Source organism: Rhinolophus sinicus, chromosome 13 (assembly GCF_057876585.1).
Source record: "Rhinolophus sinicus isolate RSI-liver-muscle chromosome 13, RSI-T2T, whole genome shotgun sequence".
NCBI classification, from domain to species: Eukaryota; Metazoa; Chordata; class Mammalia; order Chiroptera; family Rhinolophidae; genus Rhinolophus; species Rhinolophus sinicus.
The window spans coordinates 40,559,096-40,586,759 of record NC_142513.1 but is presented as its reverse complement, the minus strand read 5'-3'; the positions used below and the strand labels follow the sequence as shown (position 1 = coordinate 40,586,759).

At 37.5% G+C, this 27,664-nt stretch overlaps 1 protein-coding gene and 1 long non-coding RNA gene across 3 annotated transcripts; one reads left to right on the top strand and one right to left on the bottom strand.

Annotated features, from left to right (window-relative positions):
• Positions 1 to 497: 497 nt before the first annotated feature.
• On the bottom strand, positions 498 to 21,364 carry NAA20 (N-alpha-acetyltransferase 20, NatB catalytic subunit). Of its 2 annotated transcripts, XM_019712533.3 has the most exons (6): positions 21,217 to 21,359; positions 13,385 to 13,409; positions 10,534 to 10,624; positions 9,697 to 9,832; positions 3,707 to 3,852; positions 498 to 1,010 (listed from the first exon to the last, which is right to left on the bottom strand). In XM_019712533.3, the coding sequence occupies exons 1-6, from the start codon at positions 21,267 to 21,269 to the stop codon at positions 925 to 927; spliced, it is 537 nt and encodes a 178-aa protein (XP_019568092.1). In that variant the 5' UTR covers positions 21,270 to 21,359; the 3' UTR covers positions 498 to 924. The 2 variants fall into 2 exon arrangements, with proteins under 2 accessions (XP_019568092.1, XP_019568093.1); XM_019712534.3 differs by lacking the exon at positions 3,707 to 3,852 and having other exon boundaries at positions 21,217 to 21,364.
• LOC109435012 (uncharacterized) lies at positions 21,353 to 25,554 on the top strand. Its single transcript, XR_002135919.3, has 4 exons — positions 21,353 to 21,614; positions 22,766 to 22,983; positions 23,059 to 23,187; positions 23,756 to 25,554. It is a non-coding gene; the product is annotated as an uncharacterized LOC109435012 (long non-coding RNA).
• Positions 25,555 to 27,664: the final 2,110 nt, after the last annotated feature.

Here is a 27,664-nt window from a genome sequence, read left to right as displayed (position 1 = left end):
ATAAAAGGATTCATTTCTCGCTCAACTCTACCAAAATAATTCCTTTCAAAAGTAAAAGCATTTTAATAATCATTTCCGTGGGTTTTTCTTTAGCTACTACTTTCACTCAACTGGATATTTTCAGATACTATAGGTGATGAAAATTACACATGAAAATACCTGGTTGACCTGTGATCCAGTTACATGGCCTTTATTTAGGAACTAAGTTCTTTTTTCCCTGTAAATAAACCTCAGCATCTTTTTATGTTTTGAAAGTCAGGATTTAAGCAAAGTATTGTGACACAAGACAAAGGATTTGGGTGTAACACCATGAAAACAAGTAATGGAAGAACTTACTGCTCAATAAGAAAGAAGCTTAAATATCCTGGCCAGGGATTGTTTCAAGTGTGCATTTTAAAAATGTTTTATATATAAGTCAAAAATACGAAAAAGCGTATCCTAAAGGGTGCTTTCCCAATCCTGATTTTGTTTTATAAATGACCAACAAACTTCCAGAAGAGAGTCATCAGTGCTTTTTATTATACATCTTTGATTTATACATTTCATATATGCTTTTAAAGCTTCGATTAACAGTTCACTACAAAATTAAAAAATATATGCAGCCGTGGTTCTGTTACAGAATTCAGGGGGAGATTGGAGCAAGTTTTTTCCCTAGCATTGAGTGAATATGAACCATGATAGTGGAATGTTTCCTTCTGACCTAGCTGCCTTTCTGATTGAATTTTATTACATTGACAGCTTTAGTAGGTGTGATATTGCTAACCAGAAACAATAAGATTTAAAGTAAGTTTATAACCTATATTTTCTTGAAGTCTTTAAGACCTAAATGATTACTTTTCTCTAATAGAGCTCCAGGATCATCCAATGAAAACAATACTGTCCATAAAATATCTGGAGCATCAGGCTAAGAACCACTGTCCATGGTTATTCAATGTCTTCAGGCCTCACAGGATGAGGTAATGGTATGATGGATTTCTTCTCAATGTCCCTGGAAAGTGCTTTCCTCATATCTGTTAGGATCCAAAGTTTAATATAAGTAACCACATATCAAAACCTTTAATATCAAAATTTAAAGTTTATAGGCAAAGTTCCCATAAGAGGTTTCATCCCCTACCTCTACTTTCACCAGATTCTACGAGAAATGTCTTTATATAAATGAGACTCAATCACAAATAACTAGATGCTAACCAACTAGGATTCAGCTCTCCAAATGTTAAGACAGAATCTTAGTAAAATAACATGCCTGTAACATAGTAAGATAGTAACTGACGGTAATTACTGTGTTTCTCCGAAAACAAGATCTAGCCGGACCATCAGCTCTAAGGTGTCTTTTGGAGCAAAAATTAATATAAGTCCCAATATTATGTCACCTGGTCTTATATTAAAATAAGACCGGGTCTTACACACTGAAGAGAGAAATTAAAGAAGATACAGATAGATGGAAACACATACCATGCTCATGGATAGGAAGAATTAATATAGTTAAAATGTCCGTACTGCCTAAGATAATACACAGATTCAATGCAATTCCTATCCAACTACCAAGGACGTTTTTCACAGAAATAGAACATATAATCCTAAAATGTATATGGAACCATAAAAGACCCCAGATAGCCTCAGCAATCTTGAGAAATAAGAACAAAGTGGGAGGTATAACGGTACCTGACATCAAATTATACTACAAGGCTACAGTAATCAAAACAGTATGGTACTGGCATAAAAACAGACACATAGATCAATGGAACAGAATAGAGAGCCCAGAAATAAATATATGCCTATATGGTCATTTAATCTATGACAATAGAAGCAAGAATTTACAGTGAGGTAAAGACAGTCTATTCAATAAATGGTGCTGGGAAACCTGGACAAACACATGCGAAAAAATGAAGCTGGACCACCTCCTTACACCATGTACAAAAAAATTCAAAATGGATTATAGGCTTAAATGTAAGATCTGAAACCATAAAACTCCTAGAAGAAAATATAGGAAGAAAGTTTACAGATATTACCCGAAGTAAGATTTTTACAGATATATCCCCTTGGGCAAGGAAAGTAAGAGAAAAAAATAAACGTGGGATTACAGCAAACTAACAAGTTTTTTCATAGCAAAGGAAACCATCAGTAAAACAAAAAGGGATCCTACTGAATGGGAGAAGATATTTGCCAATGATATACCAGATAAGGGGTTAATATCTAAACTTTATTAAGAAACTCAGCTCCAAAAAAACAACCCAATTAAAAAATGGGAAGAGGACATGAAGAGACATTTTTCGAAAGAGGACATACAGATGGCAAACAGACATATGAAAAAATGCTCAACCTCACTAATCATTAGACAAATGCAAATAAAAACCACAATGAGATACCACCTCAGCCCAGTCAAAATGGCTATCATCAATAAATCAAGTGCTGGCGAGGATATGGAGGAAAGGGAACCCTTGTGCACTGCTGGTGGCATGGAAAATAGTATGGAGGTATCTCAAAAATCTGAAAATGGAACTACCTTATGACCCAGCAATTCCATTCCTAGGTATCTATCCAGAGAAATCCAAAACTCTAATTCGAAAAAATTTATGCACCCCTATGTTTATGCAGCACTATACACAATAGCCAAGACATGGAAACAACCGAAATGCCCATCAGTAGATGACTGGACTAAGAAACTGTGGTACGTTTATACAATGGAGTATTACGCAGCCATAAAGAATGAAATCTTACCATTTGCAACGATATGGATGGACCTAGAGAACATTATGCTAAGTGAAATCAGTCAGAGAAAGACAAATACCATATGATCTCACTTACATGTGGAATCTAAAGAAAAGAATAAATGAACTAATCAGAAACAGTCTCAGAGACATAGAGGAAAAACTGAGGGTTGGCAAATGGAGGGGCAGGATAAGGGGGAAAGGGAGGGGATTAGAAAGCACAGTCGATAACCACAGGATTGCCTCGGGGATACGAAAGTCAATTTGGGGAATGTAATCAATAATGTCAAGATTTTGTAGGGTATCCAATGGACATACCTCATTAGGGAGACCACCTCAGGGATGATGTAGATGCCTGATCACTGGAAGCTGAAGCTGAACAAGAATGAATGTCAACTACTCTTTTTATATTTTTATATATATATATATATATATATATATATATATGGTTTTACATATATATACACATATATATGTATGTATATATATATATATATGTATTTTACAGAAAGTAATATCTGTAAACTTTCTTACTATATATATAGTTACAAGAAGAGTACAGCATTAGGAATAGAGACAGTGGAAATGTAACGGCTGTGTGCGATGTCAGAGGGGTAGGAGATGGGGACGGGGGTTATCACTGTGTGAAGGATATAAATGATAAATGTCTATTACATTATTTTGTACATCTGAAACTAATTTAAAAAAAAAAAAAAAGACCGGGTCTTATATTAATTTTTGCTCCAAAAGATGCATTAGAATTGATGGTCCGGCTAGGTCTCATTTTCGGGGAAACACAGTAGCCACTGGCTAGTTAATATTCAACTAGTGGTAGGTTTGTAAAGGCATGTTTAAGGAGATTTAAATATAGCTCAAATTTAAAATATTAAGTCCAACAAATATAATTTAAATTTATTAAAATACTTGGATGTTTGTCTGTACAATGAATGTAAATGTTCGGCTTCCTCTTGGTGATTCTGCCACAGAAGACAGCTTACCATAAGCGTCCTCGTCAGGTTCCCCATTGCTGGCTGAATAGTACTCTATGACCGTCCTGTATACACTGTAGCCCAACTGCTTGTACATGTTGACTGCAACTTGGTTGGATACTCTTACAAAGAGATCAACAAAAAATCCACCTTTTCTTTAATTAAAAAAAAAGGGGGGGGGGAATGTTAGAATGTGAGAGAAACCCTAGAAAATACAGATTTTAAAAAACAACTTGCTTTTTGACTACTCATTGCAGCTGATTACACCATAAATCAATTTTTTAATATTCCTGAGGATTTATAATAATTATTTTGCAGCACAAGAAGATGGCTATGATTACATGCTAATATTTCAAAACCTACAATACATATTTTCTTAAAAAAACTCTTTTAAAAGCATTGCTTTGTAATTCTACCTGGCTTAATAAAATACTGTGTATTTTATTGTAACTGATATGCTCATTTTACCAATTAGTCATACAACACTTTCACTTAAAGATTAAAGATTTTGAAGCAAGCGCCAGGCCGTGGCTCAAGTGTAGCTATAGGACATTGGTCACACCCCTGAAGCCCTCAGGTCCCTGTAGTCAGGTAGACTCCCTCCCTTACCCAGACATCTCCATGTCCTGACACTTGTAATCATTAGCTCCTTGCTTTTTGCTGTAGATTTACCACCTATTATAATTCAGTTTCTGTTTATAAATTTTATATAAATGGAGACATACTTTATACATTCATTAGTGATTTGCCTCTCAGTATTGTACAAGTCAGCCTTGGTGTAGCTAGAGCTTGTTCTTCCTTTTTCTGGTTTTTATTAAAAACTATGCTGCTATGAATATTTTTGTTGTGTCTCATGGTACAATATCTAAGGTCTACAGCTAGAAGTATCAATGCTGGCTTATGGGGTATGCAAATCTTCAACTTTATTAGAAGATGTCTGTTTCTCAACCTACTTACTGTACCACCTTACACTCCCACAGAAGTGGGTAAGACTCCATTCCCACAGTACCAAGACTTGGTGCATCAGACATTTTTTATTTTTGAAAATTGTATGGTAGAATGGTATCTTGGGGTATTAACTGGCATTTTGGATTGCTGACAAGGCTGAATATTTTGTTGGCCACTTAGATTTCTCATTCTGTAGTCCTTATTGGTCTTTCACATGTTCTTTTTCTCCCCGAAGCTATAGTTCTCTATGTATTCTGGATATTCAGCATTGTGTAAATGATGTTAGAAATCTTTTTTCCAATTTGCAAATCTTTTTCCAATTTGTGACTTGTCTTATTATCCTTATGTATCTTTTGATAAACCAAGTTACTTCACTTCAATGAACTTAAAAACATATACGAGTCTTTCCTTTACAGTTAGCACTATTCATGGCTTCTTTCAGAAGTTCTTTTCTACCCTGAGGTCACAGAGACATTCTCTGATATTATCTTCAAAGGGCTTCTCTTTTTTTTTTTAAAGATTTTTTTTATTGGGGAAGGGGAACAGGACTTTATTGGGGAACAGTGTGTACTTCCAGGACTTTTTTCCAAGTCAAGTTGTTGTCCTTTCAATCTTAGTTGTGGAGGGTGCCATTCAGCTTTAAGTTGTTCTTTCAGTCTTAGTTGTGGAGGGCGCAGCTCAGCCCCAGGTCCAGCTGCCGTTGCTAGTTGCAGGGGCGCAGCCCACCATCCATTGCAGGAGTCGAACTGGCAACCTTGTGGTTGATTGGTTGAGAGGACGCACTCCAACCAAGTGAGCCATCTGGGAGCTCAGTGGCAGCTCAGCTCAAGGTGTCGTGTTCAATTTTAGTTGCAGGGGGCGCTGCCTACCATCCCTTGCAGGAGTCGAGGAACTGAACTGGCAACCTTGTGGTTGAGAGCCCACTGGCCCATGTGGGAATCGAACCGGCAGCCTTCGGAGTTAGGAGCATGGAGCTCTAACCACCTGAGCCACCGGGCCGGCCCTTCAAAGGGCTTTTTAATTTTGCTTTTCACATCTAGGTTTTTAATAAATCTGGAATTGATTTGGGTACAGTAAGGTAGTAATCTGGGAAAAATTTCTTCCCACATGGATATCCAGTTGTGCCACCACCTTTATCAGTAAAGCTGAAGTGTATCCTTTCGCTATGGATCTGTAATTGCGTTCTATGAGGTATGTAAAAATCTATGTATTCCTGGGTCTATTTCTTAAATTCCATTTTCACTGGTTTAGACAACTGTTCCAGTCTTAACACAGTCTTACTCATTACAGCTTGAGATCTGGAAGGGCAAATTCACCCACTTTGTTTTTCAGAAACATGCTGTCTCTTTGGTTCTTTCCATTCCCCTGTAAATTTCAGAATCCACTTCAGCCCCACAAGAAATATTTCAGATTTCGTTCACAATTACATTGGCTCTGTGGACCAATTAATATATATGAAGGCCTCCATGCCACAGAGGTAGTTTCTCTCTTTACTTAGATAGAGCATCATTAATTGTCTCTCATAATTTATTATAAACTCAGAGGTCTTGCACAGATTTTGTTATATTTTTCCTATTTTTATTTTATTTTGGGGCTTAATGTATTTTGATGCCACTGCAAATGGCATTTTTTTCTAAATTTCACTATTTGTATAAAAATGCAATTTAATTTTTACTGATTTTATATCCAACAATTTTGCTTAACTTTCATTAATTCTAAACATTTACTTTCTTGTAAGTTTTCTAGTTGCACAAGCTTATCTGTGAAAAATGTTCTGTTTCTTCTCAATTCTCGTCTATTTTTCTTGCTTTACTGTGCTGTCCTGTATTTCCAGTAAATTACTGAAGAGGGGCTGACTGTAGGCATCTTTGTCTTGTCCCAGATGTCACAGGGAAAGCATTTAGTGCATCACCACCCATATTTACTACAGGCTTTTTGTAGATACTCTTTTTTCAGGATTAGGAAGTTCTCCCCTTCTAGTTCCTATTTTGCTAACAGTTTTCATCAAGAATGAATACTGGATTTTATCAAAGCATTTTCTGCATTTACTGAGATAGGAATTGTTCTCTTTTAATCTGTGGTGGGATATATTTACAGATTTTCTAAACAACCTCCCCCAGATATATCATCCTTTTTACAAATTGCTGAATCCATTTTGCTAAGATTTTTCTGGGATTTTTGCACTTATAAGATTTTCCTTTCTAATATTTGTCAGATTTTGTTAGCAAGGTTATCCTAGCCTTAAAATATTAAGTTGAAGAATGTGCCCTCTTTTTGTTTGTGTAAAATTGAACTGATACTCATTACTTCTTAAATAGTTGGTAAAATTTGCCAGAAAAGCCAGTTTTCTTTGTGGAAAGATTTTTGGCCACTGATTGGAATTCTTTAAGGCTAGGGTCAGCTCTCAACCTATTTTTGCACTGCTCGCAAGCTAAGAATGTTTTTTATAATTTTGAAGGGTTGTTTTTTTTTAAAAAAAAAAAAGAGAGAAAAGAATATGCAATAGGAGACTTTAGGTAGCCCAAAAGCCGAAATATTTACTATCTGGCCAGCAAAAGTTTGTTGAGCCCTGTTCTATACCCTTAATCAATTTGTCTGATTGATCTATCACTTAATAAAGAAGCATGTTCAAATCTCCCATTATGATGATTTGTCGATTTCTCCTTGTAGTTTTGCCAAGTATTGCATTTTTACTTCGGATCTATGTCACTGGGTACATAACATATTTTATTATAGCTTCCTGATGGATTCAATCATCTATCAAGATTCAATGACTCTTTTTTACTCTGGTAATTACTGAACTATAATGTGACTATTGTTAATATAAGTGTACCAACTGTCTTGTTATAATTTGCATAATTTTAAAAATTGTCTTTAATCTTTACACATTTCCTATAAACAGAATACAGTTCTGAGTCTTTTTTCAATTTTATTTTACTGTCATAAGAACACTGAACATGAGATCTTGCACATTAATAAATTTTAAATGTGCAATACATTATTGCTGACTATAGGTACAATGCTGTACAAGACACTCTAGAGCTTATTCATCTTGCTTAACTGAAACTTTATGCCCGCTTATTAGTATAACTCTCCATTTCCCCCTCCTCCCAGCCCCTGGCCACCACTATTCCACTCTGATTCTATGAATTTAACTATTTTAGATATCTCATGTAAGTGGAATTAATGTAGTATTTGTCTTTCTGTGACTGGCTTATTTCACTCAGCATAATGTCCTCAAGTCTCTGTCTTTTAATGGAGTCATTAGTCCATTAACACTTACTGTTGTAATTACTGATAATATTTGGATTCAGTAATTACTGATAATATTTGGATTCATAGCTACCATCTTATTTCATGCTTTATGTTTGTCACTTCACTTTCCTTTTTCTCTCCTGAATTGATTTTTATTCATTTTTTTCCTCTACTTGTTTGTTTGGAAATTATATATTGTTTCTATTTTTAATGTATACATTAAAATACATGTATATATGTATGTATGGATATAGGTATACACATACACCCATACAAATAAAAATCACTTAAATCTTAGCAACTGTTCGAAAGTAATGAAGGTTTAGAAACGAAGTAAAAGTAGCTCAGTGGTTTTCTACTTTTAAGAGATAATCTAAAATACATTCAATCAATCATATGTGCAAGGTCATAACTAATTAGAACCCATTTTCTAACTCCCCATCCACTATATAATAATGCCAAATACTTTTTTCAACATATACCATTAACAAATATGTATAAACTATCATCTTGCCAAAAATTTTCTTTGTTCAGTTTAGGGAGGATTTTTCAAATTCTTAAGGACTAGAGTTGATTTCTTCTTCAGCTAACACTATTTCCTCTCTTCTCTGAATGAGCCCAAGCTCCTCTTGCCACCAACTTGGCTCAGCATTTTCAAGCCATGGTTATTTCTTTTAAACTTACCTTTAAGTCCATTAATTAAATGGAAAGCTTCATGAGCCCTTCTCAGCAGCTATTTCCTTTCCTATATACTTCTAGACATTTAGAGTAGAGGAAAAAATGGCAACCTGAAAACTGGTTAAACTTACACTTGTCTTATCTCTTACAGAATGAATGGGCTGGCAGGAAGGGGGCGGGCGGTTGTCTCTCTACTTTCATCTCACATAATGAGGGTGTTTGATATATACACCAGATCTTTAAAACAAAAACAAAAACATAATGTTGGCAGTTCCCAAAACTGCTCCAAGGCACCTCAAAGTGCCCAAAACTCAGAGCTGCTGTAGGATATTTCAGATGTTCAGGGAAAACACAGACAAACCTTACATATCAGGCACTAGCAAACTACAAGTTTGATGTAGTTCACAAATGCAACATTACATCATGTTACATTCCTTCTGATGAAATAGCTTTATGAAGCCAGGTTTTTGGCAGTTCCTATGATTAGAAAAACAAAACAAAAACAGTACTACGTGAAAATCAATATGAAACAGGAATGCAGGTGGTTGTGTCAAAGCTGTTTCCAAGGTTTGAGAAGTCATGCAATGCCAAACAGATGCACACATCTCAGTAGGTAACCAGTTATTTAACAATGAAATAAATAATTCCCCCTCCCCTCCCAAATAGCTACTAGGTTGTTAGGCCATAAATACTTATTAAGAAGTTAGGATGTAACTGCGTAAGACAAAACTATTTCCTTTTGGCCAAGGGGCACTGTGAAAATATTAAGAGGCCAAGAGCAGTGTTAACTGAATTTGGGAACATCCATAGTGACAAGAACATTACAAGAATCCTTGATGGCTAGTCTTTGACTCTGCTAATTACCCAACTTATCAGCCTATGGCAGGTCATTCACTTTGCCTTAATTTTCCTCAATGGCAAAAGAAGGACAATAATACCACTCTGAATATGTGGCAGAATTTTTGTGAGGGCGATTAGAGGCTAAAAATGACATTCCTGTAGTCTGTAATGCATGACTGACATTCAGCCTAAAGGAAAAAAATTCTTATAAATGTTCACAAGTAGAAAAATCAAATGGTTAGGGTTCATGAATTATTATTTGAAAAGCAGGACCTCACCTTTCTGAAATTTCTTCTAATAACTCCATGAGCTTAGCAGCCAAACCAAGGCGTCGAAATTCTGGGGCAACAGACAAAGCTGTGACATGCCCATGCCATTCTTCCCTAGCGACTGAGCCTTCTGCTTTACCCATAACTGCCAACAAAATAAACATTGCATTCATTAATAAACACATGGGTTTTCACATAAATACAGAATTACTGTTTGGTACATTTTTATTATAAAAGAAACTAATGACAAAGTTTTAATTTTAAAATCCCACTTAAAGTCATCTACCTAATGGTTATTAGTGCTTTTATTTGAATTTCACTTGTAAATGTAATGTTAAATCTAGTTGTAGGAGCAGAATTAGAAAGTTTCTTTTTTTAAAAAAGGAACGATATACTAAAAACAACTGATTTTAAACACGGGACTAGAATATATAGTTTTGAAAAGATCTGTATCTCACATGGGCATGTATGTATGTGTGTACATATGTATGTATACACAACTGAGACAATCCACAGCTAAGTTTTTGTTAATAATGCTATTCAATGAATATGCTACAATCCCTGAATTATGTACCAAATAAACCATGTAAAAATGTAACATATATATAGATTGAAAGATCCAAGACTGAGACCATGTATGTTTGTTTCACTGCTATTATCACCTGGGCCTAGCGCAATGCCTAAAATAGAAGGGATCAGTGAGTTGTCTAATGGTTGAAAAGGAAATAAAATTATAGGCATCATGATTATGCTTTCAATTCTACATCAATCTATATCAGTTTAAACCTATACTATATTAAAATCTTAACTACCTATCCAAAAAAGTACTAATGGTATTATACTTACTATAACCCATTAACTCTCCACCAGGTGCCTCTGCAACAATGAAATACTCTGGCCAGTGGGCGAGGTACTGTAAGTAAAAAGGAATCCCATACTAGAGTCTTGTTAAGGAGTGTGAAAAGTGATGGACAGTAACAAATAAAGGGATATATTAAAGAAAGTTTCCTTTAAAAATTTTGTTAGTTCATCTCCAGCTCTATACGCTTACATGTATGATTTCTACAATCATATCACTATGTGAAATATTTAGGTTAGCACTAATTTTCAACAAAATTGCCTGAACATATAACCTCAAATGTGAATGGAGACTGCACCATCTAATAGAAACCAGGACTCCGGAGTTCTGTAATCTGTTTCCCTACTGATTACACTGTATCAAAATCTCTGCATAACACTCTTCATCACCTGATATTCTTGTTTACTATCTGTCTCCCCTTACACTATGTATGAGTAATGTTTGCTCGATCCCTGGTACCTGGCATATAGTACATGCTCAATATGTTTTTCCATAATTCACTGGAAAATTAATGCCTCGTTCCTACTTTAGCTTCAGCTCTGAGACTGAAAACAACTTTAAAACTAAATACTTTCAGAGGAAACTTAACAATTACCCAGTTTTCCCTTCCATTGATTCAAATTCTCAATTTCTACTAATGCAAATAAAAGCTGACTTAAGAGCGGATGCCTGAATAATTTGCTCATTACTTAACTCTTCAACCAAGGTGTCCTTACTGATATGTACTCATTCCTGTATTTCTTCTTAGTGTAAGCTTGCTGATGCAATTCTATGAAGGGAAATCATCAATCATACATTTTTTTTTTAAAAGTCCCTGGAAAACCTGTTCAATAAATTCTTCAAACTCTCCTCTGAAGGACAAGCTTTATTTTGAATACTCTTCAAACTAACCCTTAATATGACAGTCAGCCAGTCTTCCTGCCATTCAACCACTAACACACACCATAACCATCTCTCCTCTGGCTACTGGAGGAGCCCCAGATGCCCACTCATCAACCACTAGGATCGGGCAGGTTACTTTAAAAAATAGCTTCACCTTGATTATGAGACTTACTGTAAATTTTAAGGGTAACTGAAAGCACACCCTATAAGTTGATTAACATCCTCATGACAGAAAATTTTTGTCATTCAACATTCTTCAAAATCCTTTTACTTTTTTTTTTTTAAACATGGAAGGGTCTTTAACAGGTCATAATTTTAAAAATACAAATAAAAACTGGAGATTTTTTGCTTTTTCCACCTTTGTTTGTCATATCTAGCCCTATTGTTGCTGGTACCTACAGTTAATTTTTACTGCTATATAGTGTTCCACTGTGTAAAAAGACAATCTAAGTACATTATTTCCTGACAGTGGACATCTGGGTTATTTCCAGTTTCTCATAAATTTCCTCCATGAATACAGAATAATTTAGCCATTTTCTTATTGTGTGAATGTTATTACAAATTTTTAATATTACAATTTTGTAATATTAATTATTTTTGTAGTGACATAACTCAGGGGTTAACAAACATTTTCTATAAAAGGCCAGATAGCAAATATTCTAGGCTGTGTGATTCATATAGTTGGTCTCTGTTGCAACTACTCAAACTGAAAGCCATGGACAAAAGCCACAGACAATAGTCAATTACTCAGCTGGCTAGGTCCCAATAAAACTTTATTTACAAAAACAGGCAGTGGGCCAACTTTGCTCATACACCTTAGTTTGCCAAGTCCTGACATAATTGCCTCTATTGCTTATTATTTTCCACTTCCAGGAAATGGAAATACTAAGTATTACATCCAAGAAAGACTGTAGCAGTTTATACTGTCACTAGCAATGTATGAGAATGTTCCTGTCACCACATCAGCCCTGAGTTTTATCACTTTTTAATATTCTTGATAATTTGATAGGTAAAACATATCTCATTGTGGTTTTAATTCGCATGTCTTTTGACTGGTGAGACTGAACTCCTAATATGTTCATTAGCCTCCTATATGATGACTCTTTTATTAAATTATCAATTAATATTACCCTCCTACCCTGCAATGGACATGAATGATAACCCAGAAATCCAACTTTGGTTTTAAGCCACTGAGAATGTGGGGGTTGTCTGTTGCAATATAACCCAGTACCCTAACTTCCCACATCTTTGCCCATTTTTCTATTGGGGAACACAACAGATGCTGCTAATTCTTAACCCAAATCCTCTCTTCCCTTTAGTATAATAACATGCCCCAATTTAAAGCTAGGCATATTCCTGGACTCTGCTCTAACTAGATAAGTGTAGTATGAGGTAGCTGCTGGTCAATGAGATACAAATGGACTATGTAGTACTTCCCAAAGGTACCCTTGAAAGGAAGTACACTCTCAGCTTCCCCTCTGTTGATCATCCTGCCAGGAACATGGATGTGATGCCATTTGCTCTGGCAACTATCTGGGACAGGAAGGTCAAGGCCATCCTGCGAATATTAGAATGGTTCCAGTGCAGAATCTAATCACTGGTGACTTCATGGAACCACCACCTACCCTGTACTGCTCATCATCTCCAGACTTTATTCACATCAGACAGAAAGAACCCATCTTGCTGAAGTCACTCCTTTCTGTTGTGAGGGGCAAGCTGGGCAGGGGAGCTGTACTGTTACAGATGTATGATGTCCATATTAGCAGCTTGTCAGGCAGGTTTAATACAATTCTTGTTCCCAGCTGTTTTTTTTTCCCAATTGCTTTTAATGCTGCTTATGATGTTTCCTGACCTACAAGTTTTAAAGTTCTTCAGTACCTGCCTTTTTTTTCCTTCTGTTTCTCCATTTTGCTTACTCTTAGTAAGCTTTCACTTAACTTTTTTAAAAAAGGATACAGTTTCCGTAAGTGGATCCAAGTTACTGAAAAAAACGAGAAATATCAACAGTTAGCAGTGTTTACAGAACTGGTTTAAATAAGCCCACTAAAACTAAAAATACACACAAGAAATCAAAACATGCTAAATCCACGACTTTAAAACCAACTTTAGGGCTAAGGAAGATGGTTTAAACTAGCTAGTGGCCATAATGGGCTCTCTTAGCAACTATAAAGATAATCTATACTTTTTCATTTAACTGTTTTTTTACAAATTATTTTAGAGTTAATAATTTACACATTAAAATCTTCCATTTCCTAAATGGCAATAAATTGTTAATGGAAGTGTGGACCAACTACATATGTAAATCACACACAGACAAAAGGCACAATTAATTAACTCACCACAGCACCTGACGGGTCATCGCTTGTCTCTGGGCCTTCCTCCCATGATAATTCCTCCTTTTTCCTTTATTCCACCTTCTAGATGTGGGCTCTCTCCCCACTCAGTTTTTGTTCCCCACTCTTCTACATTCCCACCTCCTTTCCCCACTGCCCCCAGTCCTACCATGTTTCCCCGAAAATAAGACCTAGCCAGACAATCAGCTCTAATACATCTTTTGGAGCAAAAAATAATATAAGACCTGGTATTATATATTATATTTATTATATTATATTATTATATTAAAGACCCGGTATTATGTTAGATAAGACCCAGTCTTATATTATAGTAAAATAAGACCAGGTGTTATATTAATTTTTGCTTCAAAAGGCGCATTAGAGCTGATTGTCTGGCTAGGTCTTATTTTCAGGGAAACACAATATAGGTTCAATTTTGTATTCTCAGAGGAAGCTGGATCTGACTCACCAATATATCCAACCACAATACTCCCGAATCAGCATTTCTTAACTCTTTCACTGCGTTAACTGATTTCAAGTTTTTTTCAAAATGTGTCAGAAATCCACAAAAAACAAAAAGTTGGTATTTTATTCATTTAATAATACAATTTGAGCAGTTCTGTATATAAATGACACTTTTATGTATAAAAATTTCCTATTGTTATTCATTCTTGAAAAACACAAAAATATAGAAAAATGTACATCTGCTTTCCTAAACCTTTCTGGAAGTTTCCATCCACAGTCAGCGGATGGAAATATTCATTTGGACATATCTGAACGTTGCAGCAAAAGGGTTAAAATGCATCTCTGTTTCCATCTACAAAGAACTCTGCCCCCTCACTTTCCTATCCAATTAATAGAACCACTATTTTGCCAGACTCAACACCAGCAACCTTCAACTCCTCCTCTTGCATATGCAGTCAAGTGCTTCTTCAGTACCCTTACCAATGCCTGACAGTCATACATTTCTCTAACTCAGCAGTTCTCAAACTTTTTGGTTTCAGAACTTCTTTAAACTGAAAAATCACTGAGAACCCCCAAATAACTTTTATTTATGTGGGTTATGTCTACTGATATTTAAAAACTTTAAACATTTATTCATATAAAACTAATTATGTTATAATGAATAACTTCGAGATATAACTGACATTAGTTTCAGGTGCACAACAGTGATTCGTTATTTGTATATATTGTAAAATAATAGTTGCAAAAATTTTTATTGTGGTGAGAAGTTTTAAGATCTATTCTCTTCGCAACTTTTAAATAACTACTCACTCTACTATTCACCTGCCCATAACTGATTTATTTTATAAATGGAAATTTTGTACCTTTTAAGCCCCTTCACTTATTTCACATGAATAACTTTTTTAAAAATTTGTATGCAACCACAAAAGACCCCGAATAGCCAAAGTAATCCTGAAAAAAAAAATAACAAAGCTGGAGGTATCACACTTCCTGACATCAAGCTCTATTACAAAACTATAGTAATCAAAACAGTATGTATTGGCAGAAAAACAGATACATAGATCAGTGGAACAGAATTGAGAGCCCAGAAATAAACCCACACATATATGGGCAACTAATTTTTGACAAAGGAGCCAAGAATATACAATGGAAAAAGGAAAGTCTCTTCAATAAATGGTGTTGGGAAAACTGGACAGCCACAAAAGAATGAAACTAGACTACTATCTTACATCATATACAAAAATTAATTCAAACTGGATTAAAGACACCAATGTAAGACCTAAAATAATAAAATACATAGAAAAGAACATATGGATCTTGGTCTCAAGTGGTATTTTTGTGAACTTCACCCCAAAGGCAAAGGAAACAAAAGCAAAAATAAATTAATAGGACTACATCAAATTTAAAAGCTTCTGCAAAATAAAAGAAAGCATCAACAAAACAAAAAGGCAACCAACCTAATGGGAGAAGATATTTGCAAACTATACTGTCAATAAGGAGATAATATCAAAAATATATAAAGAATTCATAAAAACTCAGCAACAACAACAACAAAAAAACCCTCAAACAATCCAATTTAAAAAATGTGCAGAGGATCTGAATAGGCACTTTTCCAAGGAAGACATACAGATGGCCAAGAGACATATGAAAGGATGAAAGGATGTTCTACTTCACTAGTTATTAGGGAAATGTAAATCAAAACCACACTGAGATATCACCTCACACCTGTCAGAATGGCTACCATCAAAAAGACAAGAAATAGGGCCGGCCCGGTGGCTCAGGTGGTTAGAGCTCCATGCTCCTAACTCTGAAGGCTGCTGGTTCGATTCCTACATGGGCCAGTGGGCTCTCAACCACAAGGTTGCCAGTTCAATTCCTCGAGTCCCACAAGGGATGGTGGGCAGCGCCCCCTGCAACTAAAATTGAACACAGCACCTTGAGCTGAGCTGCCGCTGAGCTCCCGGATGGCTCAGTTGGTTGGAGCGCATCCTCTCAACCACAAGGTTGCCGGTTCAACTCCCACAAGGCCCTGCAACTAGCAACGGCAACTGGACCTGGAGCTGAGCTGCGCCCTCCACAACTAAGACTGAAAGGACAACAACTTGAAGCTGAACAGCACCCTCCACAACTAAGATTGAAAGGACAACAACTTGATTTGGAAAAAAGTCCTGGAACTACACACTGTTCCCCCAATAAAGTCCTGTTCCCCTTCCCCAATTAAAAAAAAAAAGACAAAAAATAAGTGTTGGAGAAGATGTGGAAAAAAAGGAAAACCTTGTATACTGTTGGTAGAATGTAAATTAATGCAGTCACTATAGAAAACAATTCCTTTAAAAATTAAGAATAGAACTACCATATGATCCAGCAATTCCTCTTCTGGGTATTTACCCAAAAAATATAAAAATACTTATTTGTAAAGATATATGTACCCCTATTTTCATTGCATTATTTATAATAACCAAGACATGGAAACAACCTGTGTCCATTGATGGATGATTAGATAAAAATGACAGGGTTTACAATGGAATACTACTCAGCCCAAAAAAAAAAAAAAAAAAGGATGACATATGGCCACTTGCAAAAACATGGATGGATATTGAGAATATGGTAAAGTGAAATAAGTCCGATGATCATAGATACAAATAACAGAATTGTTACCAGAAAGGAAATGGGGTGGGGAAAGGCAAAGTGGGTAAAAGGTGTCAAATATATGGTAAAAGAAGGAAAGCAGACTTTGAGTAGGGAGCATGCAAGAGTACACAGATGTCAAATGCTGTACACCTGAAAGTTATATAATGTTATTAACCAGTGTTGCCCCAGTAAATTTAATTTTTTTTAAATAAAAGGCAAAATCAAGTTGAAATTAACATCAAAGCTTAAAAGTATCAAGATGTCTTTCAAGTTGTAGAGATAAGGCATGACTAGTCCCTCTCTTAGTGGGAGGGTGAATTAAAAAAACACTGACCACTTTGATTTTGCTGCTGTATAGAAAGACCCTTGTTATAAACATGAATATTGCTTAAGGGAAAAGGAGAATTAATACTAAGTGCTTGTTATGGGCTGACACTGCTCAGCATTTTCTCTGAAAGGTAACAGTTAACTTATTCATTAAAAACAAACAATCAGACTGAGACATTTATTATCAATGCTTAGGGTCATCTGACCTTTGTTAGCCAATAGACTTAATGATCAAATTAATTTACTAAAGCAATAATTTTTCAAAAGTCATTTTTTTTCTTGTATTTTTCTGTATGAAATTGCCAATATCATTAACAGGAAGAGAGAATAGTAAAGTAGAAACTTATGTTCAGCTGTGGTTGCTTTATCTAAAGGAACAGTGCGAGGGCCAGGACTATCAGTCAAACTTTAGGGACTGAGATGGTGTTGCTTTGGGGCATCCATACCTGCATTCTTCGTATGTAATTATATTGCCAAAAACAAACTATTATATCATGTATTATTAGACAACACTTTAGCCCAGATCTACCATAAAGTTGTGTGATGTATTAAGAAAAAAAAATCAATTAAAAAAAATTAGCTACATGAATGGCATTGTTTTAACAATTTTACAAATCTTTCTAATGTCTAGCTTAATAGAAGATAGGTAGATTCTCATAATATGTCTGTTATACTTGCGGTTGCAAGATCACACATCTGGAAAACTCCACTATGCACTTGTGAGAGAATGACAGTGGAAAGAAAAGGCGGCAACAACAAAAAAAATCTTAGTATTATCATGAAAATAGCTCTGACATTGCAGAGCCCCAAAAACAATCTTGAGGGGGGGCCCCAACCCACACCCAGAGAATCAACTGCTCTAACAGTGTGGGAATTCACTCTCCCACACTTTGAACGACTACTTTATATGCTCTCCTCTCGCCTCAACTCTCCCATAGGCCACCCCCCTTTTCTCCATCTTAGCTGCTTTCTACTTCACAAAGAAAATACAACAGTAAGAAAGCTTCACCAAGATCCCACCACTGAACCCACCACCTGCAAGCTCTGCACCCTTACTCTACTTGTTCTGTAACCATGCATGGAGTTCTGGTAAGCAGATCCCACCACCTCTCACCACCCGGATCGCTGCTCCTGCAATTCTCCTCTCCCTTCTGGAAGAAATGTACAAATATGCTTTACAGTTAGCCATCAGCAGCTCTTGATGCCCTAGGAAACCCCCCAAATTTCTATCTTTAACCCAAACTTAAATTTGAGATTCCCATGCCCAGATGCCTACCTGACTTCTCCATCTGGGTATCTCAGTGCACTTGTCAGAGAATCCCAAGTCCTATAATGGCCACTCCAAGATCTAGCCTTTGACTATGATCTTGTCCCCTCTCTCCCACACTCTGCTCAAGCCACACTGGCCTACACCTCCTGTCTGAAACATAGCTGTGCACTTACTATTCCCTCTGCCTGGAAGCTCCCAACCCCAATATCCTCATGACTCACCCCCTCACCTCCCCTAGTTATTTCTTCAGTGACACCTGTCCTAAAAAGGAGCCAAGCATATACAATGGAAAAAGAATAAACAATGGAAAACCTACCTAAAGCTGAATCCTCACTTCCTATTTCCCTCTCCTGCTTTCATATTTCCTTTGTACTGAACACTAAATTCTTCACGTTTTTTTATTTGTTTTTCCCCTCTAAAATGTAAGTTCCATAAAGATAATTGTTTTTGTTTTGTTTACTGCTGTGTCCTACACTGGTACATAAATAGGTATGCAAATAACTTTCCAAGAATAAATAAAACATTTGTTAATTCTAATGTTTCTACATCTGCTTCTTTCAATTCGTGCTGCAACACCCTAATCTCATGATTCTTAGAGTTCGCTACCCAAGTGCCCTAATCAAAGTGAGAAATGGAGAAAATTGAAAGGGGTGGGGGGATAGAGATCCTCTACTTGCATATTCTGAAGAGGCCTTATTACGCTGAATGATTCTTTAGAATCTAATGTTTTATTGTAAATGTTCATGCTTATTTTCCTTCTACTCCATTCATTTTCATGTAAAACAGCGCTGTCCCTTCCCAGATCTTCAGTTAAAAGTGACTCTTCAAGAGGATTTGCCTTTTCTATTGTTGAAGCTTCAAAACATGCTGTCACCTGGTAGGCTGTGTACACCTCCCAAACCCAAGCCTTTGCCAAGTCATCATCTCTGGGCCATTGCCAAGATCTCCTAAATGGCTGACCTGCCTGGTATACCTCCTCTAATCACCTCCCATTCCACATAGCTTTATGTTGAAGAGCTCAGGCTCCAAAGCAGTGGTTTTCAAACAGCTGAGAATTTGCATTTCCAAAATGTTCCCCAGTGGTCAGGGACCACTCTTTAAAAACCACTGCTCTGGTGCCAGTCTCCACGGATTAGATTCCATATTTGACCCTCTCCCACTGCAAGGCTCTAACAGCTGGGGCAATTCACTTGAGCTCTCAACAATGGAGCAAAGTCATTTTACCATTTTCTCTCTGGCTACTCGTTATGGAAAGCCATGACTACAGTCACACTCATCTCCCAGTTGTATGATCACACCTCAAGCTTTCTCACCTTATCACCCCTTCCGTCTCCAGAACTTACTTCCTCATCACCATCAACATTTTGACCATTCTTCACCGCTCATCCTTTTGAGATGTTTCTAGCCACCTCATCTTTGCATCTTCCTGACACTTGGATCTGAACTACTTGGTCCTTAGTAAGTTTTCACATACTGTCCCCTTGTCTTTAAAAGTCGATATGGGACTGGTGGGTGGATGGATGAATGGATGTGGGATTGGTAGAAAGAGAAACAGATGGATGGATGGATGGATGGATGGGTGGATGGATGGATGGATGGATGGATATGTGATGAAGCCAATGTAGCAAAATGTTAACTGTAGAATCCGGCTGATGTGTCTGCATAGGCGTTCGTGGTAAAATTGTCAACTTTTTAAATGTTCATAAATTTTCATAATGAAAACTCTTTCTTTAGGAGGAAAAAAAATAGTACCTACAAGTCACAGGTCCTGACTTAACTGACTGAAAGAAACCGCAACCTCCACCAGGATGTGGCCCCTCCCCTGACTCTGCACAGTAGAAAAAAAACTGTCCAGCCTGGGAGCACCACTCCGATGATAAGAGGTACAAAACCAAACCCCGACTGAGAGAGGAACCGCTGCAAGGGGTGTCACGATCACAATGTTCTTTTATTTTACTCAGATACAAGTTAACCGTCTGTCAGGCAGGGCGGCCTGTGGGGTCTCAGCTCCCGCTCTCTACATAAGACCACAGGACATGGTGAGGCCAAAAAGGAACACCCCGGAAGGACAGATAGGGGAGTCATGCCCAAACCACGCTTGCTAGCTCACCACCATCTTCTTGCTAGCCCCCATTTGCTGCTAGCATAGCTACGGCAGTTATATTAGTGGCCAATGGCTCACTGGTTACAGCTGACGGCCAAGGAGCCACAGCTGATGGCCATCCAATCACAGTTGATGGCCATTTACTACCTGAGCCAGCACCTTTCCACGTGAGGCCCAGAGCCTGGAAACCGCACTCCTGGCTCTGTCCCCACACCGTAACCATCAGCTGGGCGGCACAATGTACCTATTCGCAACAAACACTTAGCTATTAACTATTGACCTAGCAACGACCTCTGCGGCCAGTACTTTCGGGGTTTTCACCGCACAGAAGAGAAGTCGAGTCACTGCCCTGTAGGCAGCAGAGCCCGGCGCCAGGCCTGGGCTCCCCACTTCCTATCACCCCGGCGCATCTTGACAACCACTGGGAAAAGCGACCCGCACGCTGCCCCCGCACCGATGAGCACGCAGGGTTATGAGATGAAGATTGCGAGCCTCTGCCAAGGTCAGCGCAGGGCAGTCTGTGCATCCGCCCTGGCCCGGCCTGAGAGCTGCGGCCCCCATGGAGCCGCTACTGGCGGCCAAGTGGGGGTGGCTCCCCAGACCCCGCCTAGGTGAGGGGGCGCAATCCCAGCGCTTGTCCGAGGCGCACCTCACTCACATGTTGTTGAAGCGGAACAAGTCATCGCACGTGAAAGCCCGAAGCGTGGTCATTACGCCGCCGCAGCCCACTAGCCTCAACCGCGCGCCCGCCGCCCCGGAAGTTGTCCGGCGCGCTGCCGCCGCCGGGGGCGGGGGGGGGGGCGGAGAACTGCTTCCGGGTCACCAGTTGCTCGGCAAACCACACAGTGGGTCCGCTTTCTTTGGCGACCAGAGTCAGGAATTGCCAGGCCGCCTCTGGAAAGTCACAGATGAGTCTTAGCCCTCAGAACCTCAAAACCCCTCGGAGTGACAGGAGAAAGCAGGCATTGTGATCACCTAGAAAGAAAACATTTCAAAGCTGCCGGGATTAGGCAACCAAAGCAGAAAATGGGGTTCAGGACCACTTTGATCCCCTTGGTAAATGAGGAAGTAGGTGGAAAGGAATGGGAGGATTCATGCTCCAGACGCGAATCCAGTATGGGATCTCACATTTTCTAAAACCACGTTTAAAAAACAAAAAAATAAAGGTGCAATTAATTTTAATAACATATTTTGTTTTACCCAGTATATCTCATATGTTATCATTTCACATGTAATCAGAAAAAAATATTAATGAAATGTTTTACTTTTTTTTGGTATAAGTCTTTTAAATCATTTGTGTATTTTACATTTGCCACATATTTCAATCCGGGAGCTAAACTGTCATCAGAAATACTTGTTCTGTATTTAGATTTCATAAAATGTATACATAAAATATATGGTTAAAAAGTAGCTTCACACATCCAAGCAGTTCCAATCATACTAAGTTTTCAACTGAACAGAACATCAGTTTTCAAATTTAAAATTAAATGAAGTTAAAAATTTCGTTCATCAATGGCACTAGCCACATTTCCACTACTCAATAGCCCCATGAGTAGTGACTACCACCATATTGGACAGCCTAGGTCTAGTCTAAGAAATGAGCATGTCCTACTCACTCTTGCAAGTTTTTTCTCTTCACCCCCTCTTTAAGAAACTACTGAGGTGGTTTGGGGGTACAGTTTGCACAAGTCAAACCAACCCAAAAGACTGCTCAAGAAATCTAAATTCCAAGATCCTCACATCTCTAACTGTCCCGCGGCCCAAGTTGGTCCATAGGGATCTCTCAGCAGCCTCCTGCCCAGACATGTGACCTAGGCATGGAAGGAAGAGAGAAAGCAGATGGTTAAGGAAGTAGGTAGGCTCATAATAAGGATCTCCCAAGATCCAAGATCAGATCCAGACATTGTTTCCAAAACCTCAACAATATAGTCATGTGAGTATAAAAAAAAGTGTAAGAATCCCTGGGACTTACACACTTACGTCCACAGGTACTATTGATACAGGATAGGTAGCGTAGGAAATTGACAAGCCCCTCCAGGATAAGAGGTGAGGTGCCTCACTGGTTACACAAGTAACAAGTGACTGTATCCAGTACCTGCAGCTGGAAAAAAACAAAAACCAGCTTAATCCAGCTAGGCTGATCCCTATGACCAGGACCTGACCTTTTAGCTATTTATAATGTCATTATAATCTCATTTACATTGCAGTGACTACGACTCCCATAATGCATCTGCCACCATGACAGTTCTAGAGGAACCAAATAAGGAAGAAAAAACAGGAAATGAAGAGTCCTGCCCAGGGAGAGTTGCTGAATGAACCACATCAATGGGCCATCACCAATTCCCCAACCCAGGAGGGATAAATACCCCTGATCATGACCTTTGGAGAGCCTTCTTCTCTGAGTTGGCCTGCACTTTCCTCTCAAGTGTGTACTGTCATTTTCAGTAAATCACTTTTGCTTTCTTGCTTCTGTCTTGCTCTTGAATTCTTTCTTTTGCAGAGATGAGAACCCAGTCATCGCTGCTCTGGGTTGAGTCCTGTCTTGGACACCGTCGTGAGCCTCTGGGAATACAACAGGTGCACCAGGAAGGCAGAATGTGACATCATGGGCTCAGTGTCTGCCTGCCAGGTAACCGGGGATTTTAGAAATTTCCTATCACCAAAGCCTAATGTGCCCCATTAAATGAATGTCAAAAGATAACTTTTAGAAAAGGTAAAATTATTCTCATGCAAATATAAATGAACATTTGTCAAAGATTTTAACTTTTTAATCTATGAAAGGCCCAATGAGATGTTACAGCCTGCTCAAAGGAGAATTTAAAATGTACAAGGCAATCAGGATTGCTGAAATGTATTTAGAAATAGGTATAAAGTTTGTTAATATCCAGAGCAGTAATCTATGAGGTGTGATCAAAAAATATGGTGAATTCTGCTGCCAAGTGCCATCCAATGGAAAGTTGGGGATCTTCAATAGGGGAACCATTGTGTTGAACCTTAGTAACAGTGTGTGACAAGTTTCAACTTATTTGGTGCAGTCAGTTGGGTGTGAGCTACAGTTGAGAGCAGGTGTGTTTTAAAGTGTGCCATAAATCATCCTTCATCATGACAATGCCCCGTGTCACATATCGCTTCTGGTACAGCAATTTCTGTCAAAAACATTATGGTGTGTCCTCATCCACCTTATTCACTTTATCTAGCACCGTGCAATTTCTGGCTCTTCCCCAAAGTCAAAGTGACCATGAAAGGTAAACATTTTGAACCAATTCAGGACATGAAGGCAGCCACAACAGCACAAAGAAAGACATTCACGAAAGAGGACTTCCAGAACTGCTTTAGAAAGTGGAAAGAATGATGGGATAGGTTGTTTGAAGCAAGGGGGCGTATTTTGAGGGGGATTAATGGCAATATGTCTCTTACTGTAATAAATTTTTTTAAATATAAACATTCATTGTATTTTTTTAATGTCATCTCATATTGCATCTCCTGGATACACACGATGCATTTATATTTCTATAGACAAGAATCATTTTCATTACTATCAATTTCTACAGCATACAAATTTATAAAATAGGTCAAAAACAATAAAAGGCAGAGTTAACCTGGAACAGTGTGCCTGACCAGACACCCAGTCATCTTTTTTTGGTCATTTCAAAATGTCTCACAATTTTTTTCTGAAATGAACTAATATTGGTATGAATTTTGTTGGTTGTGAAGTTTTGATGGTTTTAATAATTTTTTATTTTGATTTATTACCACTATAAACATAGGAAATTTATGATTACTTCATGTTTGTACTTATTTAAGTAACTGTATAATAAAAGCAATTTTGATTTTTAAAAAGCACTGTGGATTTAACACAAAGACAACACTCAACCCCTGAAGGCACTGGATGTTATGGGATACCAGTTTGCAACCAATGATAGAAATTATGATTCAGAATCATCATTTTCAGTCACAGATCAAAAATCTACAGTAGTTACATGTAAATGACAATGTGTACCAGGTCATGAGAAATGCAGAGGAAATTACAGAGAGCATCCTGGAAACACAAGCCAGGTCTCCCTTCTGTCCCTGTTTGTCTACTTATTTTTAAACCATTGTCAGTTTCTATTGCTGAGCACCTCCAATGAATTAGCATCTAGAAGGGGTGCCTGCCAAGTGCTCAGTAAATATCAGTTGAATGGATGAATGAAAGGTGACATACAGATGACACAGAAAATCATGTCATCTTTAGTCGTTTACAAACAGGTACTCATGTTATCAACTAAGTTATTTCACTGTGCCTTAGTTTCTGCAAAAGGTTCATAATAATAGTATATACCTCATTGGGTTGTTATGAGGATTAATGAGGAAATATTTGTAAAGTGCTTGGAATAGGGCTTGCCATTTAAGTACTTGTTAAAAAAAGTAAATAAAGTATTTTGCATTTTGAAGAACCGAAGCTTTAAAATGTAGAGTGCAAGACAGAGGCAAAACCCCCGACCATGGAATCCTTAGCACAGTCAGTGCAGGAGTGGCAGCACATTGTTCACGACCTGATGAGCAGCTGGTTCCAGATGGACAGGTCCTTTGAAGCCACCTCCCTTTCTCTCATTGTCTTGCTCCACCCAGGAAAGCCTACATGTCAGCACCACTTGTTTTATTTCATTTTTTTATTAGGGCTCTTTACATTTTTTAAAAAGTCTGTGTTATGCGATAAAGTGATATATGCACATTATTTAGAAAATTGAAGACATGGAAACAACCAAAATGTCCTTCGATAGATGAATGGATAAAGAAGTTGTGATATATATACACAATGGAATACTATTTGGCAGTAAGAAAAGATGAAATAGGACCATTTGTGACAACATGGATGGATCTTGAGATTATAATGCTGAGCAAAATAAGTCAGAAAAAGCAGAGAACTGTATGATTTCACTGATATGTGGTGTATGAACCAAAAACAACAAAAGAACAAGACAAACAAATGAGAAATAAAAACTCATAGACACAATAGTTTAGTGGTTACCAGAGGGTAAGGGGGGAGGAGGGTGGGAGATGAGGGTAAAGGGGATCAAATACATGGTGATGGAAGGAGAACTGATTTTGGGTGGTGAACACACAATGGGATTTATAGATGATGTAATACAGAATTGTACACCTGAAATCCATGTAACTTTACTAACAATTGTCACCCCAATAAACTTTAATTAAAAAAAAAAAAGAAAATTGAGGACTTGTAAAAGTATACAAAGAAGAAAGCAATAAATCACTCAAAATTCTACCATCCACCTACCATCTATCATGTTAACCCTTGAAGAAATTCAGATATCTTTCTATGTAGTTTAAGTGGAGTGAGAAAAAGACGTTTACTTAAAAGAGGCTCAAATTATATATGTTAATATTAAATTAAAAGTATTACTTTAATAATTTTTTTTTAATTTAGCAGAAGATATCTTGGTGTAGAATTGATCCCCAGTTCACAGAATGTAAAAAAAAATTACGAGACTCTACAAGAGTAAGAAAGATTTATTGAAAGTTAAAGACAGAGTTCTGGCAAAAGGAATTTTGCCAAGGCAGAGCCCAATAGGGACAGCTGCGCTGATGAGAAGGAGTGCTAGGGTTTTATATTTATTCATGCAGGATGTAGGTGTTTGTCAGCTTGCAGGGGGGCTGCTGTTACAATTTTCTTCTCCTGGGAATTGTCCTGTTCCCATCTATGATGAATGTCAGCTTGCGGTTGGAAACTATTCTGTTCTCATTTATGATGGGTGTTTGTTAGTTTGCAGAGGGTTGCCATTGTGATTGGGGACTGTTCTGTTCCTGCCTATGATGAATGTAGGATGCTTGTCAGCCTGCAGGTGCAGTGCTAGCCAGAGGATTCAGAGCCAGGAGATTTATGTTTAACTCATTCCTGTTAGCCCACAAGCTTGCTCCTGTTAACTCTTTGCCTGTCCCATCCTGCCAGCTCACAAGCCCGCTCCTGTTAAAACTTGTCTCTTCAGAAGAGAACTGAATTAAAATTAAAGAGCGTGTTAAGCACCAAATGTGTACCTACAGGTTTCCTTTAAAGCTTAAGGGATATATTTTACTACATCATATATGTTCAATATGGTTTCAACATCTTAATGAAAATCATTAAGAGATTAAAATCATATTTTTATTATAAATTTCAATTCAGGAGACTATTGTCTCTTTGTAATGAAAGATGAGCTGATTATGATTTTTGTCTCTTCTACCCTATTCTCCTGATTATGTTGCTTATATTATTGTTACTTTTTAGAACTTATCCTACATCTGTGTTACAACTATGCATCCCTGTTGTTTGGTTTTTAAGTCTATAATTGAGTGGATGTAACCCTCACCATCATTTTTTTATTACAGTTTTTCTATTCCATTCTTCATTGTGATTCATTTATGATTTGGCTGGACTTTATTATAGTGCTTTTTTCTTTCTTTGTTTTGCATTGCTTTGTTTTCCAGGGGCTGGTTTTCTACTTCCAGAGCTCATTGGTCTGTTAGAATGCCTGATTGGAATATTGGCTGGCTATCCAGGGGTCCCATGTTCTTTCCCCCCAGAAGTTTGTAAACATCATTAATCCATTGTGGCATTTTTTTTGGTGTTTAAAGTTTCTGGGGAAAAGAGTAAAGCCAGCATGATTTTTCCCTACTGTGGGTGACTTACTTTATATTGGAGAGTCATTAGTCATAACACTTTCAGAAATAAAACATTTTTAACAGCATACATTTTAAATGTAGTGAATCTGTAACAACATCATGTTTAACATTGAAATCTACAAGAAAAAACAAAAGAAAGAAAAAAGGAAGAAAGAAAGAAAGAAAGAAAGAAGGAAGGAAGGAAGGAAGGAAGGAAGGAAGGAAGGAAGGAAGGAAGGAAGGAAGGAAGGAAGAAAAAGAAAATACCTCAAAGCTGGATTACTCCCACTTTGTCAGTGGGAATACAAAATGGCATAGCCTCTCTGGAAAACAGTTTGGTGATTTCTTCAAAAATTAAATATGCAACTACAATGTAACTCAGCATTTGGGCTTTTGGGCATTTATCCCTGTGAAATGAAAATGTATGTTCACACACCTGTACACAAACACTTAAGCCACAGTTAAAA